General features: G+C 37.8%; 1 protein-coding gene across 1 annotated transcript; it reads left to right on the top strand.

Moving 5' to 3' along the window:
* Positions 1–50: 50 nt before the first annotated feature.
* Positions 51–14286, top strand: LOC139473552 (ras-related protein Rab-39B-like). Its single transcript, XM_071256201.1, has 2 exons — positions 51–380; positions 5200–14286. The coding sequence occupies exons 1-2, from the start codon at positions 163–165 to the stop codon at positions 5624–5626; spliced, it is 645 nt and encodes a 214-aa protein (XP_071112302.1). The 5' UTR covers positions 51–162; the 3' UTR covers positions 5627–14286.
* Positions 14287–17245: the final 2959 nt, after the last annotated feature.

Below are 17245 nucleotides of genomic sequence, written 5' to 3' on the forward strand. Positions count from 1 at the left end.
AACCGCTTACAGTTCTGGCACTTATTCCACCCACGTGATCAAACAAACGAGACAGGAAGTTGGTGAATCTCAAAGGTTGGGAAACCCCTTTCAGATTCGTGTGACGTTTTTCATACCCGTAATGAACTAAAGTGACAGTGGTTACAAATTATCTCATATATAATGGTTGAACCAATCTTCCAATATCAGTTCAGACTGATTTTGATCGGAGACAGCACTGTAGGCAAGTCGTCTATCCTGAGGTATTTCACGGACGGAAAGTTTGAAGAGCAGTGCGATCCCACGGTTGGGGTAGACTTCTATGCTCGTCTTATCGAGGTGAAACCTGGAATTCGGGTGAAACTCCAACTGTGGGACACAGCGGGTCAGGAACGATTTAGGTGAATTGTCTTTTATAAAGATTAACTTCCATGTGGAACCAAAATAATTTATTCAATATGGCTTCTTCATTGATAATACAGTGGCGTGATGTTGCATCAAGCATCTCTCATGAACAAGGAGGTAGATAATTGTTGGCACCAGTATCGAATTTGAACATGGGATTATTTGATATCTTTATCTATAAAAGAGTGTTGCCTTTGATGTATGTGAACTGCCACTGTCAAATATGAGCTGAAACATAATTATTACACAGAAATTGCTTAATATTTGAGAATGGACAATGAATGTGTCTTAGTACCTATGCAGCATGGGCTGCATTAGAAATTGGCACTGATTCTGTAGTCCTTGCCAAACTGCCCAATAGTTAAGGTATCTATACATTTGCCATGTTTAAGGGTTTTGCAATATGTTGGCTATTATGAGGACTAGTGGGCTAAACATGTTAGTTTCTACCACTGATGGGCTGCCAATTTCCTACCAAGTTCCCACTGAGACAGTGGTAACAAAAACCCTGCGAAACACTACTGATTATATGAAGAAAAGGCTGTCAATAATCCATTATATGCTTTGTACAGTAAAGGGTTTAAAAATTGAAAGTGTAGCTAGTAAATTACACTGCAAAACGTCTCTCAGGTGTACTACTATAGTGTGTCATACAGACCCTGAGACATATATCCAATACCCCCCATGCAATTTAATAATGTTTTGCATTACTGCAGTGTCAGATAATGAAGAAAGTCTCTGGGCTCCTTTTTATTCCATTTCATATCTATAATTTAACAACTGTTTTTTTTCTGTAAAATATATTCATTTCAGAGACTAGATGTTAGTGTAGTTCTACTATACAGGGCAACAATGCAGTTTACCAGGCACAGCTTACATAGCATTAATTGGCTCAGACTGCCAACTGTGGCTCTCGCTTCACATGTGTCATGCCTCTTTGATCCTTGGGATTAGTAGGGTTAGGGTAGGTTACCTCAAACTCTTATCCTTAGCCCTTGGATCCCCTTTCAGATCAAGCACCCCATTTACGATCATTAGGGCAAGGTATCCTCTTCTGGTCAGACACCCCTTTATGATCCTAAGGGTTTGGTTTGTTGTTTTATGACGCACTCAGCAATATTCCAGCTGTATGACGGCGGTCTGTAAATAATCGTCTGGACCAGACAATCCAGTGATTTACATCATGAACATCGATCCACGCAATTGGGATTGATGACATGCATCAACCAAGTCAGCGAGCCTGACTACCAGATCCCGTTAGTCGCCTTTTACGACAAGCATAGTCGCCTTTTACGACAAGCATAGTCGCCTTTTACGACAAGCATGGGTTGCTGAAAACCTATTCTACCCCGGATCTTCACGGGTCACCAGCATAGTTGTGAACTGGCAGTGGTAGAAATTAATCTTGATCCGGATCTTCACGGGTCTGATTTTCAGGGCTGGGGACCACTTGCCAACCAAACACACATGTACGATCCTTAGGGTTAGCATGGTTACCGGGTAGATATGAAGTAGGGTATGGGTTTTCTATCTTATATAACAGTTTAATCCAAAATAATTTGACGAAAATCGTAATTTTTTATCAAGTTTCACGAAGAAAATGACTACTGCACATGCACACAAACTGTTAAAGGTAAACAATAAGGTGCTGATCATTTGGTAAATGAACACTAGGTTTTTTTGTAGCGCCCATGTTCCCTTTTATAAAGTGTTGTTGGCAAATTAGATATACTCATTAGCTTTGCTTAGCTTCAAGCTAGCAATGTGAGATCAGTCCTCCAAGCAGCGCCAATTGAAATCTGAATAAGTGCACCAGTAAAGTGCACTGCTCCCCAGTTTGCCCTGATAATCATGGCAACTGATGATTTGTTTGGTGTTTCAAATGGGATTGGACAGTCAGTCTCTTGATATCTCAGTCAGCAAGTTCCTTCAGTTCAAGTATTTTTAGCATGTTTTAGTGGGTTTTAATGTGCAAATGGACCCTCACTGAGATCAACATGCTCAAAGCATCAAACACCTTTGTTTGTCCGCTAGTTCAGTTTAATGATGTAGATGAGTCAGACAAGTTAGTACACAGAGACAATGTCCCAAGTTTTATACCTCACAGTAATTTCAATGTTTCAATGGGTACAAGACTGTGGAGCAGAGACTCTCTTTAAGTTTATTGTAAACTTATGGCATTTAGTAAAAAATAGAGTCAGATAGCTGAACCTGTCTACACTTACAGCATTCTAGTTGTACCAAACTTTCACTGAAACTGATTTTTGATAGTCATACACCAAGATAATGGTTATCCAATGTTGGTTAGCGTATGCATGGTGTTCTTTACACCCCCTATACTATTAAAACTGTCATGCTGTTCAGTGTATTTCAAATTTTGTACACATAGAGTTTTTAAAGCAAGTTAAAAAAAAGATAACTGGTCGTTTTATTGTATTTGTAGCTTCGGGTGTGTACTGAGTAGGACCCGGGTACCCACAGGACTACCCAGACCAGTGGTTAGTCATGTGATATATTGTTTAATGATTAAAAATATCTAGAACTCTATGGTTACAGTACAAGTCACTAATGTTCGCATTTCTTTCTGACTAAGCACCATTGCTTTGACCTTTATTGGTTTAAATAAGAATAACACTTAGGTCAACTTCAGCATGTTCAGTGTATGCATGACAAGATCGTTTTATACATATATTTAATTACATTTTACCAGGGCTACGCTCAAACTATTTCCAACTGGACATTTTGTACCAAACTCTTGAGAGCTGTAGCGGGTACCCAGGTTGGGTCTGGTAATTGTGGGTTTGGTATCCATGTAGTAAATTTGGACTCGTCTGAGCCCTAGTAGCTTGGTTTTTATAATGTCCATATATTTAAGTAATAATTGTTTTCACTGTTATATGCTGAGTATAGATTTTCAACACCAAGTAGTTAATGCACATACTGTTTGCAGCATGATTTCTGTGAATCTGAGCAGCAAACAAACATGCCACAATAAGTAAGCCAGTCAGCAAGGTCATCTTCTCCCAGAGGCAAGGGAGTTAACTGACTTCAAAAGACCAGTTTTCACCTTTGCCAAACTAGGCTGGAATTCCTGGGCTCGATCATAGCGCCACCAGTGGCTGTTACGAGTTATTGCCCATCTATGCCTCTCCTACGGACCAATCAGATTCCACCTCTAGTATCACTTGTATTTGCTTCAAAAAAAAATGGCGGCGCCCAGTCAAGACGATCTGGTCAATGGTCATGATCTATATTGTGATAAAATGGGTCTTACATCGCGAAGTGCATCAAATCACTTGAGCACCTTGATTAAGAACATGAAAATATTTGGAAAATATCTGTTGACAATGATTTCGAGGTGCAAATGATTAGCAAATCCTGCAATCGACCGACATCTGCATGACAGTTTACGAACCGGATTTCGATTTCGTTGCGCTATAGTGATTGCCTAGTTCGGCAAGGGTTGAAACTGGACTTTCATAGTCAGTTAACTCACTTGCATTGGGAAGATGCAAGGTCAGATTAACTATTATGGATCTATGCAAGTGTATAATAAATAGAACTAGGAACTCCCTGAATAGGTTGACAGATAACAGTTCTGTATGTTTGTAAAGTATGGGAAAAAAGCAATGACAGGAGTGTTAACACAGATTTAGGGGACATATGGCAGTGGGTGGGGCATAGGGTAGAAAAGCGAATTGGAAAAAGGTCCTGTTCTTTGATTCTGAACACCAGACTTTGCATGGGACAAATTCACCTGAAGTCAATTTTAGAGAGGCTATCACAAAGTCTTCATATGTATATATACAGTAAAAACCTGGTACCAATGGCCCAATCAATACACTATGTTATCACAGCCATACAAGCATGTTCAGTTTTAGATCATTGCAATGCTTTGATCAAGTTGTTTGTACTACATGTCATGCCCCTTTTGTGCAATTCCTGTGAAACAAGATACATGTTTGTTCGTTTTTTTAAAGCCGCATCTGCAATATTCCAGCTCTATGACAGCGGTCTGTAAATAATTGAGTCTGGACCAGACAATCAAGTCATTTACATCATGAGCATCGATCCACGCAATTGGGATACAATAACATGCATCAACCCTGTCAGCGAGCCTGACCATCCGACCTTGTTAGTCACCTCTTACGACAAGCATTGTCGCCTTTTACAGCAAGCATGAAGAGCTGTTCTACCCCAGATCTTCACGGGTGTTAGTAGTAGTTCAGGACTAGAACGCGATAAATGATATCACTGGTTAGGCAATGGTTTAGTGCACATGATCTTGATAGGACATAAGTTAGGTACACTTGAGAAGTGTCATGTCATGTGTCATGCCTAAATACATGTATAATCTTATAGACACTGACAGTGATATCCATGACTGATATTACTATTAATAGAAGATCCATTGATCAATGTTGAGAAACAGAATAGATTCAAGGGTAAGTAAAGTGATTGATTGTAACACCAGAACAGACATGACAGATGTTACAGTTTGAAGATGTGTTTGCAGTCTAGTCATGAGTTGTGTAGAGGCATGTGTGAAACTGATACATTGTCTCTGTGTAATTAGTGCAATAATTCATTGCTTGACTAATATACATAATAAAATGTTAGTTATAAGTGGTGTTGATGATGTTGAAAGACCTGAATCAAACCTTGGACTGTCAATTGGCATTCGTTCTTTAATTCCAAACATGAATGCCATATTTGGTTTTGAAGCTCATTGTTGATGTCCATGGGTTAAAACATGCTCATTCACTTGCTCCAAAATATGTTTCTCTTTTAAAATGGATGCATTTGTTTCTTCAGGTCCATCACACGGTCCTACTACCGCAATTCAGTTGGCGTGATGATCATCTATGATATAACGAAACGTAGCACGTTTGAGAACATAAAGGACTGGTATGAGGAATCTAAGATGCACATAGAGCCACAGAAGGCTGTTTACCTTGTGCTGGGCCACAAGTCCGACATGGAAGAACAACGCCAGGTCACAGCACGGGAAGGGAGACGTTTTGCTGAAATTCATGGACACAAGTTTTTGGAAACCTCAGCAAAATCTGGCAAAAATATTGAAGAATCCTTTGCGTTGCTTGCACGGGACATATATCAGCAATTGGAGGATGGCCATATTAAACTGGAGGAAGGGTGGGATGGGGTGAAGCCTGGATTTTCTCGGCCGAAAGATAATCTGCATCTTCTTGAAGGCGATCCTGAGGGTGGTGGATGTTGTTGATGGAGTTACCTCCCTTAAGTCTTTCCATCAATTTATGTGCAATGGCTTGTTTAGACTTGGACCCACTATAGATATTGTAATAGTACACTACCATCAGCAGAAGTGCTACATATTGCTATCCAGTCAATTGTACCTTGGTGTTTCAACTATAGGTGTTGTTACTTATATGATATGTGACTCATGTTTCTTCTAAAGGCACCAAAGGGATTTAAGTAATGTAAAATAGTCTTCATTGTATTTGATGTACTTACTATTGGATTTGTAAGGACCTTATGCTATAGATCTGTAACTGTCTCTGTATAACATGCAAATCCTTATCATCATCAAACTCCTGACATGACATAAGGATACATATATTATTTAAGACTGTTAAGGATTCTAATTTTAATCGAGTTTGGCATTTTGTGATGAAGAAAAAAGTTGGTGTGGTTGTCGGTGGGTTTCTACATTTATGAATGTGTTCTCATCATATGAAGCATAGAAGTACAAGTCTCGCCTTCTATCTGCTCAAATTTGTTGTTAAAAAAATAAAAGAATTGGTTCTCAGGCAATGAATTCAGAAAATATATTGCAGACGGGTGGTGGTTGTTTTTTTTTGCTTGTTCAAACTCGTATGTAACCAAACCATTTGTGTACAATCAACCTGGGAAAGGGCCTCCCTACATAAACAAGCATGCACACTCCTATTGCCACCATGACGATAACACGAGATCGCATTGCTTTTTAAGTATTAGGATTTTTTTTATTTGATTTTGTTTGAAAATGGAAATAAAAAGAAAACATGCTACAGACGGATGAAGCGGGTGGTGTCTGAGAACCAAGGCTATTAATTTTTTAGCCTTATTGGAAAAGGATTATTTGGTGTTTTAAGTAATTCAATTTAGTATGCATTGTCTTCCAATCTGTACATCACAGATGTTAGATCTCTCAGAATCAGGTGGGGCAACACAGGTGTGATACAGTGGTTTAGAGTTACCTCCCTTTCACACTGACCAATGAACCCAAAGATCCAAATGTATATGATCAGTAGAATCTTTCAGATCCCTGAGGAAATAAAGTTAAAATATGAAATGTCATAGACACTGATAGGTATAATGTGTTATATGGTAATTGTTATGAAGCCTTGCACGTGTACGTGGTGATGATATGGAGACAAATGATGACGAAATGGGAGACCTATATGTCTTTCTCATCACCATGCTATCCCACCTATAGTACCACTTGGACTATATTACTGTCTGTGTTACAAAAGTGTTCTATCAATATAATCAGAAAATGTGTGTCATTCAGAATTTTGAAACACTTATTTACCATGCCTGACTGGTTTGTTGACGTTAATTACGTCCAGCTGTTCCATGTGTCTGGTTGTGTTCAATCACACTAACAATTCACCTGGTGTTTCAGCTTCACTCTTTATTATCTAGTCAACTAGCTAATGTGGAGAGGTTTCCATAGCAACTTTTTGGGATAGACATGGCCAAGAGACTTAGTCTGAGGCTAGAAAAGAATCTAGTTGTTTTCTCACAAAATAATGTTACTTCACATAAAGCACTAGTCTGAAATAAGGGTTGGACTAGTTGAATATGACCAATGGTATCTGGCCCTGCTTTTTAAACTTTGTTTAGATGAAACTTCCTGTTGAAATGGCCTGATTAGAACATTAACCATGGATCATGATGATTTTAACATGCTCATTTGAAATATTGGAACTTGTTAGAAAATTGGCATTAACGCATTTCAAGCTAATAATTGTAGAATCTTTATTATTTTTTGTTTTGCTTAATACTTTGAGCGTTTTTGATCTGCTCTATTGAATTTCAAGGTGTCTAACAAGCTTGTGAAACATGTAATCACGTATAGCACCCTAGAGAACAGGATTCTGTAATGTCTCCACAATCTTATATTTTTAGTATTTTGTATTTAAGATTGAAGAATTCAACAGCAACGAATCTACAACTTTGAAAGTCAGTTTGCAATATAAGACAAAAAGAGTGACACAGTGTTTTGGAAATGCAGTAATCTGAAGGTTGCAGTAGAAAATGACAATCATATAGTTGGCCGGTGGAATGTAGATCAACTTCTTGTTTTGATCAATTCACAGGAATGATGTTTAGGTTTTGCTGGTTAGTTCATGTTTGCTTTTCAAATTCCTTTTTCATTTTAAGAAACGTATGGACAGTTTTAACCCACCGCTTAATTTTACATGGTATGTTAGAACAGGACATGTTGGTTTTAGACTCATAAATGCAACGTGGTTAATATTATTTTTTCATAATCAAAACAAAACAAAAGAGATTTCAAATTTTAAGAATTCATTATTTTTGTATCCTAACCTGCTGACTGCTGTGGTTCACACACTCTTCTTGAGAACCGTACAGAAGTTGGTTTCCTATCCTAACAGTTTTATTTTGGTGAAAGTTTTCCCAAGTTTCTTACCAAAGATAATATCTTTATTTTTGAAGTAGCTAATGACCTGATCATTGCTATGTGTAGTAGCATGATTAGCTTTAGACATCCAGTTGGTAAGCTACTGCTGACATTAAAATACTAGATAGCTTCTTTGAAGAGAGGCACCATCAAATTTCCAAGCAAGATGATAAAATGCACATTATGGAGAACATGAATAGATTTTCAGTTAATGATGTTTGCTACTTTACAGTTTCGAAGTCGGATATTCTAAAACTTGATTGCTATATTGTCACGTGTATAAACCCACCCCATTGTAATTAGATAGCACAATCCTATGTACCTGTTTGTTCAGTTGGTTGATGAGGTAGGCCTATTGTTTTAGGTATGAACAGACAAGAACATGATTCTGACATGATCTCAATCACGTTGCTTCGTTTCAGCATGCTGTGACTGGCAGCAGGGGCGGGCCAGTGGGCAATGCAATGCAGTTTATGTGCTGCAGATGCCAGGATCAGCTGATAGTGGGTTTGAATCCCAGATTTGCCCTGATTATGATCCTTGGTCTGTCCGCACCAGACCCTTGCTTGTGGGTTCACATTACAACACAGCTACTCTTAGCTCTCCTCTAATTGCCATATTACATTTGTGGGTCATCTGTGTGCATTTTTATCCCGCATACTCCATGCTTGTTCTCAAAACTGGTATGATCTTGTGGGTTTTGTAGCTTCAGACTATTTCCTATTGTCAATCACGAACTGTTCATGGCTTCAAATTACAAAACAGAACCAACATTCTCCATCATTATTGACCAGTTTTCAAAAAGACATTAGTCAATTAAATTTGACAGAAGGATATAACAGTTTCTTGAGATGGACCCATGACAAATGTGTCCTCCTTCTTGACTGCAGGTACTGGATATATATATTTATTGTGTTGATATGAACTCACAAAAACTGTTCATTTCCATGTATCTGAACTCCCCTTCATGTTGGGCCTCTGACTCCACAATATAGACAAGAATATTTACAGGAACACTACCTTCATCTTTCTTCTCAGCCTTGTATCATGTAAGACTTTTGTTCTTTATGAATGTGTGTGCTATTCGCCATTTTCTCCAAGATTTTTGTAGCTGGTTGCAGCGGTGGAGCTTGGTATGACTGCAAGGATACAATTTGATGCAGAGTTTGATAGTGACCAGGCTTTGCAGTGTTTGATGGAGGGTGTATGTGTGATGATGATGATGATGATGATGATGATGATGATGATGACGATGAATAGCTTGTGATGATGGCAGATAAGGAGTATGTGCAAGTCTTGTGTATGGGCTGTATATTATCACTTCATATGTGTTGTCTGTTACCATGGTTACTGTGGATCTGTAGCTCACCTAGCATGACTTCTTTAATAGAACAAACTTGAAATCTTGATCCCACATGATGCATTGTCTTCCACTGTGTTCATCAAAGATCTAAATGACATCTTTATTTCTACAAATTTCAAGGTCTGAGTAATAACTCATTTAATTGTTCTTGATTGTTGTTTTCTAGGTTGCTGTATGTTAATTAAAAACTGATAAAGCTAATTCCTGAAAGGTACCATATCCAAAATATTTTTAGATAGATAGGTCACATAATCTCTTCCCGAGGCAAGGGAGTTAACTGACTGTAAGAGTCAAGTTTCCCCCCTTTCCAAACTAGGCTTAAGTTTCTGGGCTTGGTCGTAGCCCCACCAGTGGCTATTATGCAATTATATCTCTTCTATATCCTTCCTATTGATCGATCCGATCATCTCTCATATCACTTGCATTTACTTCAAATAAAATGACGTTTCCTAGTGAAGACAGTCTGATGAAGTTGTGGGGGTAGCCTTGTGGTTAAAGTGTTTGCTCTTCACGCCGAAGACCCAGGTTCAATTCCCCACTGGTTACAATGTGTGAAGCTCCACCTGGATATTGCTGGGATATTGCTCAAAGCGGCGTAAGACCATACTCCCTCACATAGGGATGACAGGATGGAAACGAGAGTCCCAGAAATGCAATCATCTAGATTTTAGCAGTTTGCATCATTTATTACTTTACTACCTGAAATATTATTTCAACACACATTCTCCTGCTTTGAACAAATTGGCATTAAGTTTATCCTGTCCAAGTATGCAGGGCAGGGCAATGAAGGACTATAAGTTCTTATCCATGAAAATGTTTTGGTCGTGTTCTAGAACTTCTAAATGCCAATCAAACATTTACACAGCTCGTAGTGTTCAATGGAGGTTTTTAGGTGAGTTACATGTTCACAATGTATTACATGTATGTTGTCTCGGAACAGCTCCCTCTACAGTCCCGGCTGTAACTCATTTTTTTTTTGTGCATGCAGTAAGAGGTGCAAGACATGGATGCTTGTGTCAGTATTACTTCAGTAAGCTTGTTTCAGGAGCATGCGAGTTGATTTTGTTTCATATTGAGCAAATGTTTGATTGGATTTGCTTTCATTATCTTTCACTTTTTCAGTGTACACATGTTGCTGTAAGCTTTCTTTTTTGTAAGGGTTAACAGAAAAAATCACTGAGGGTTATGGCGGTTCTAAGATCAGGGGGCGGTCAGATAGCCTAGTGGTTAAAGCATTCGCTCGTCATGCCGACGACCCGGGTTCGATTCCCGTGTGAAGCCCATTTCTGGTGTTCCCCACCGTGATATTGCTGGAATAATGCTAAAAGCGGCGTAAAACCATACTCACTCACTCTAAGATCAGGTCAGTACGTCATGATTTACACTTTAGGCTTTTCCTCATCTGAATATCAAGAAACGGCTTAAGCATGTAAATGTAGGCAAATACAGCTGAAAGAGTTTCTTTAACTATGGAAGGACAATGTGTGACAATGTCTTATGCAAATTTAGTAAATCGGTGCATGTTTTTTTGTATACATTAGCATAAGTGTACTTATGCTTCTTTGCAATCTTTGGAAACAAGAATGATTTATGCTTCAAGAAATAACATAACCAAGCCTGCCAGATTAAAAATGCTTCAAGTATTCAACATGTGAGAAAGACTGTTGACATATTGCAACAATGTGTAGATGTGGCTAATTATTATATTAGGTGTTGTAACTGTTACAGTTGGCTGTACTGTCTGACTCAAACAATACCCCAGAGTTGTACTCAGACATGATTGCTGGAGTGTGTTAGGCGGTGTGTTGATGATATCTGTGTGTGACGTGTAGTGTGGCCTGCCAATGGTAAACAAACCGTTGGGTGAAATTACATGTAGTAAAACACTGGTGAAGAGGAATGGAAATCAGCGCCTTTATGTTGATTGGTTTTCACTATCACTACATATATGTAACCAAATATTTCACATGCCAAAATTACTGTGCGTGTATATGATGCTTGTTGTGGTATGTGCAGGCTGAGTGTTGGTAGGCACGTAATTTGATACGGTGTATGTCTATTCAACATTTTGTATGATTTGACAGATTTGTATGTTTTCTGTACCATATCTAAGTGGGCATGATTGTAGTGGTGTGATGCTGTCATAGTGTGATGAGGCTCACAATATTCCAGTGTTGCACAATGTCCAATAAACAATGTGATCGTTCTGCATGGACACTTTAGTAAAGGATACATGTAAATTTGAGTGCTACTTCATTGCTACTTCATTGCAAGTCTCTGGTTAGTTAGGTGTAATTACATATTTGCATTCAATTTCATAAATCAAATTTCAAAGTTTGCGTTTTGATGAATGTATACGATATCTGTATTTTATTATGCTACAGTGCTGTTACTGCGAGGTTGGATTGTGATTCCTTGGTACACTGCAAGATACTTGTCTGACATATTTGTTTAATATTTACACACAACAGAGGGACAAAGCTGAAAAACAGTACAAATAAGGAATTTATTAAATACACCCCCCCACCCTCCTTGAATAATTATGAGTCAAGTGAAAGTGGCAGCCGAAAAGAATGGCCCCTTTGTTTCCAAAATGGCGGATGGTATCCTGTATACTGCAGTCTGATTTTATTATGAATTGGTAGAATCACATTGATATTGTAGATTGAATCACGAACTTAATGGCAATGAATTAATGAAGCATTTCACCTCTATTATATATGACATGATAATAATCATGTATGATGTTAATGAATCAGGGTCGATAAGTTACATATCGGTTTTGACTGATATCTTGCAGATTATATCATTAGAACCAAGTTCAGCATATTATGTGAATCACTCATTTATGTTTCACGTATCACACACTTGCCATGTTTCACCTAGCTGTGAAAATGTTGAGCAAATATTTAGTAACCATGATAACCAATTTAAGATTATGAACTAAAACAACATTTTTTCCCAGTGTTTGGAAATATGGAATAATGTATTAACATCAATTGTTAAAAGATATATATTTATTATAATAGCTGAAACAAATTATTGGATTAAATACATGCACCATGACATCAATTATCATTCTGTATATATGATTTTCAGATGTTGATATGTTGTTGCTTTTGTTGTATAAATTCTTTATGACCAAAGCATAGTATAGTTAAATTCCATGGCATTGGCGTTTTGTTATCTCCTGGCTTGTCTGAATATGTATGTATTGCAAAGGTGGACACTAATATCTATTGCATATGTATGTATTGTAAAGGTGAACACTAATATCTATTGCATATGTATGTATTGTAAAGGTGAACACTAATATCAGATGCATATGTATGTATTGTAAAGGTGAACACTAATATTGACTGCATATGTATGTATTTTAAAGGTGAACACTAATATCAATTACATATATATGTATTGTAAAGGTGAACACTAATATCAATTGCATATGTATGTATTGTGAAGGTGAACACTAATATCGATTACATATGTATGCATTGTAAAGGTGAACACTAATATCGATTGCATATGTATGTATTGCAAAGGTGAACACTAATATCAATTGCATATGTATGTATTGTAAAGGTGAACACTAATACTGATTGCATATGTATGTATTGTAAAGATGAACACTAATATCGATTACATATGTAGGTATTGTAACATATATAGGTGAACATTAATATTAATTACATGTCTAAGTGGTTATGGATTGTACCTCTTGTTTCAAGGATTTTGTTATTTTGTTAAATCAAAATAATTTCATATCTTCAAATAAGTACTTGGATGTATTTAGACCAGATTCCTGGTGAAGGTTAATATTTCCATTTTTATTGTACATTTATGTACATGTATGGCTGATGGATGCATTTTAGCAGAGCTTAATGTTGTTGAGTTTTACCATTTTACTTTTATTGAACAACAACACTTCTTTGTGGAGCTTTGAACAAGTTGACATATCGGAGGCAAGAAGACAATAGGTGTTTCTACCTTAGTTTGGGATGCTTCTTGTAGAATAGTTTGATTGGTTAATCACCTAAAACAATCAAATGTAGATGCCAGTGAAAATGACTTGTGCTATGGCTAGAAGATCTTTGTTGAATGATACTCAGTTCTTGCAGTACAATGGTTTTATTAGTTTTTGATGATTTATTGTTTTGTTTTTTATTTACATTATTGATTTGAAATTGTCCTTCAAAACTCGGTCAATTCAGTGAGTAATTTACTTAAGGAAGAACTAGGGTCAAGAGACAATCCTTGCAAGATTGCCTCAATTCATTCTAAGCCCCCTTTGTCTGCAAATTTAAGCATATGATATATGTCAACCAGGTAGTTAATGATTTTCCCACTGACAGTGTCTCAGATTTCACACAGTTCTCTCACACACCATTTTGTCCTTGAACTTCATGATGAAGATCAATCTAGCAGTTAATGTCACTAATTACACAGAGACAATGTTTCGATCTCTTACACTGCACTAATTATGTTTAGATCTGGACTGAAGGACACCAGACAGTGAAGCATGACACCCCACCTCACCACACCCCACCCCACCCCACCTCACCACACCACACCCCACCCCACCCCACCCCACCCCACAAATCTAGTGTTTTGTGACTACATTTTTTTTTCCAAACCTCACCTGAATAACTTGTATAACAATATTATTTGTGACATTATTTCTATATTGGTGCAGCTTATTGAAGAAATGAAAATCTGTTGCTGTCCCAGGAAGCAGCGACACCTGAGCTTAATGTGACAAATAAAAAATAGAGAAACATTTTTACCAAGTTAAAGTTCATTTCCCTGCTTTCATCATGGAATTGTGACGTTGAGTTTACACCATGACATACCAGTATAACAGAGGTGGCAAGGATACGAAACATGTCCAAGATTAATGAGACACTTTGATTTTTCACAACCAGGTGACTGTGTTAAGCACATGATCAGCCTCAATAAAAACTACAATATTTTGTTTGTGTTGATTTACGAGGAAGTTCATTGTTCTTTCGGATTAAATAAAATATTACGTTATCCCAGTGACAAAACAGTGCAGTATGTGTGCTGTGGTATTCTGATTGCATTGTTTAATGGTTTTCTGTGTAGTTATTTGGAAACAAGACTATTCTTTATCGCTAAATGTATTGGATTTCAACTGTAAAGAATTTGCATTCTACCAAACACAAACCTCAATATATCACACATGTATCAATACCCACAGCTCTCTCTATATTACATGTATATCCATATCCACAAGTGTGTGTATCACATGTATATCTGGTACTGTTGTGTGGTGGCCAGTATCTTTCAGTTGCTACTTGCCATATGCATACCTGTCTGTTAATATGTGTTGTAAGTGCAATATCATTATTGTTTTAAATGCAGCCAGTGGTTTTTGGTTGCCTGTTGCAGTTGTAAACACTGGTATGCACTATAGTGTTGATAATAATAAAGACATTCATGCAGTCTACCTCCATCATGTTGTCTTTCCCCATATATAACCCTCTCTTGTCCAGGGTACGTTTATCAGAAATATCAGCAAAGAGATCAATTAGTTCATGGTTATTGGTGTGAATGAGTACCACAGTCAGCATTATTCCAGGTATATTGCAGCGGCCTGTAACCGGATGGAGGTGGTGCAAACCCATTATTTATTATAGTATGAGAAACCATTAATAATATGGCACGAATTGGATTTTGATTTTCAGTTATTTCAATTTAAGCAACGTTTCCTTGTTGTCTTGCTTTCTTACAGTCTCCATCCTTTCTCATGATATAAAAGTTCAAGTGAAGTGCTATGGAAGGCCAGCAACTAGTCTTGCTGCTTGTAACTTTGTTTGTGGTTTAACGCTGCACTCAGGAATATTCCAACTATATGACGGCGGTCTGTAAATAATAGAGTCTGGACCAAACAACCCAGTAATTGGCACCATGAGCATCGATCCACGCAATTGGGATCGATGACATGCATCAACCAAGTCAGCGAGCCTGACCACCCGATCCCGTCAGTCGCCTCTTACTACAAGCATAGTCGGCTTTTAGGGCAAGCATAGGTTGCTGAAGACCTGTTCTACCCCGGGTCTTCACGCGTCTGCTTGTAACCGTTCTGCTTGTTCGCTCCATTTGATGGCACACCAAGCTTCACACATTCCAGATACGACCGAATGAACATGGAACACGTCTCAGTAAGCCTCCTTAGAGAACATGTAGATGATGGCACTTCCGGTGTGTTTACATACGTTTCATGTGACACAGTTTGACAGTGTAACTCCCAAGATTATTTTCTTTTATTAAGATTAATTTCGTGTTCTCAATTTAATCTTATAATTATGATATATGATAAAGCTGTGTGTCGTTTGAAACAAATCGTAATTAGCATCATGCAATTATGGCCTGCAATAAAATAAAAAACCCAGACCAATCACTGATCTCAGTTGGGCGCCAGACATGAATGCCCTGGGCTTTGATAAAATTACCGAAACAAAATACATTTGACAAATCATGTACCAATATACTTGCTGAATCGATCCCGAGACTTCGTGACGAGTGAAGCTGTCGTTCCAATGGCAGATGTTAGAGAACGTAGGCGACAATCGTGTATGAGTGACATGAACCATTACTGAATATGATTATATGTCGAGAAAATACTTTGGCCCATACCGTAAAAATTCATTATACTGATATGCGCACTTGGTGTTTGTGGTCGTCCAACCAGTAAGCTATCTTTGTTGGCCTTTACATTGCCGTAACATCACAATTATAGTCTCCATCGCTGAACCGAAAACCGATTGCCCACAGTTCGTTAAACCGACGATGAACGTTCTAGTGATGTCCCCACCAAGCTGTTGCAGAGAAATTGTCATCGAAACGACACGACTTCGATCTGTCATTCAAATTAGCCATTTTAGAACTAGAGGCATATAGAATATATGTGCAAGAACCAATACATGGCGGTTCTCTGATCTACCAAGTTGCATGGATAAAACTGAGACGCCCATCTTCAAGTGCTCTATCACCATCTGGGAAACTGCAATAACCTGTTTTGTTTGTACATGAGACGATGTATCACACACACATACTACTATACACTATCGACGTTTGGCTTTTCGACAAGAACTACAGGAAGGCGCTATCATGGATCAACTACTTGTTAGTGGTGATATGCCTACTAAAGAACGAGTTTATCTATTACCCCAAGTTATGTGTGTTTTGTAAAACGCTGACGATTAAGACACTCATGTTTGTATAATATCTAACCTCTGGTTCCCATTGGAAACTTCATCTTCCTTTCAAATAAGTTCTTTCTGAGTTACAACGGCTAATTGACAGGCATAAATGCAGGTATGTCCAATTGATCCTATATATATATATATATATATATATATATATATATATATATATATATATATACTGCGCAAAATAGGTTAAAGAACACCGGATTCTTTAATATACTTACTATACATAATAATGAGTATGAAACGACGGTCGATTGATAAGTTCTGAGCCTCACACATATAGAAGGAATTGCGTAATAGTGAAATCTTTTGTTGTGGATATAACATGTCATGCAGGTATATCCACACAGCCTTGAATCCATTGAACAAATTATGTTGCTGTGACAAGTCAGTAAAATAAGCAGTGACCTTTGGAAAACGGACAAACTTGAGGAACGTGCAGTGATCAAGCTGATCAAGGGCTGAACACCAAAAGCAATCCATCAAGATATGAGTACAACACTAGGGAGGGATGCCACTTTGAATATGCCATCATAACGAGGTCGAGTTTAAGGCGGGGAAGGCGGAACCTTGAAGACGATCTGGAAGGCCTGTCAC

This window comes from Haliotis cracherodii, unplaced genomic scaffold (genome assembly GCF_022045235.1).
Source record: "Haliotis cracherodii isolate W230 unplaced genomic scaffold, xgHalCrac1.p SCAF_3, whole genome shotgun sequence".
In the NCBI taxonomy this organism is placed as follows: domain Eukaryota; kingdom Metazoa; phylum Mollusca; class Gastropoda; order Lepetellida; family Haliotidae; genus Haliotis; species Haliotis cracherodii.

What these genes read in the sequence shown, in the direction of transcription:
- LOC139473552 (XM_071256201.1), top strand. Translation starts at nt 163, where the DNA reads ATGGTTGAACCAATCTTCCAATATCAGTTCAGACTGATTTTGATCGGA. An exon ending in GCGGGTCAGGAACGATTTAG is followed by an intron (nt 381 to 5,199) that starts GTGAATTGTCTT and finishes TTGTTTCTTCAG; the next exon opens with GTCCATCACACGGTCCTACT.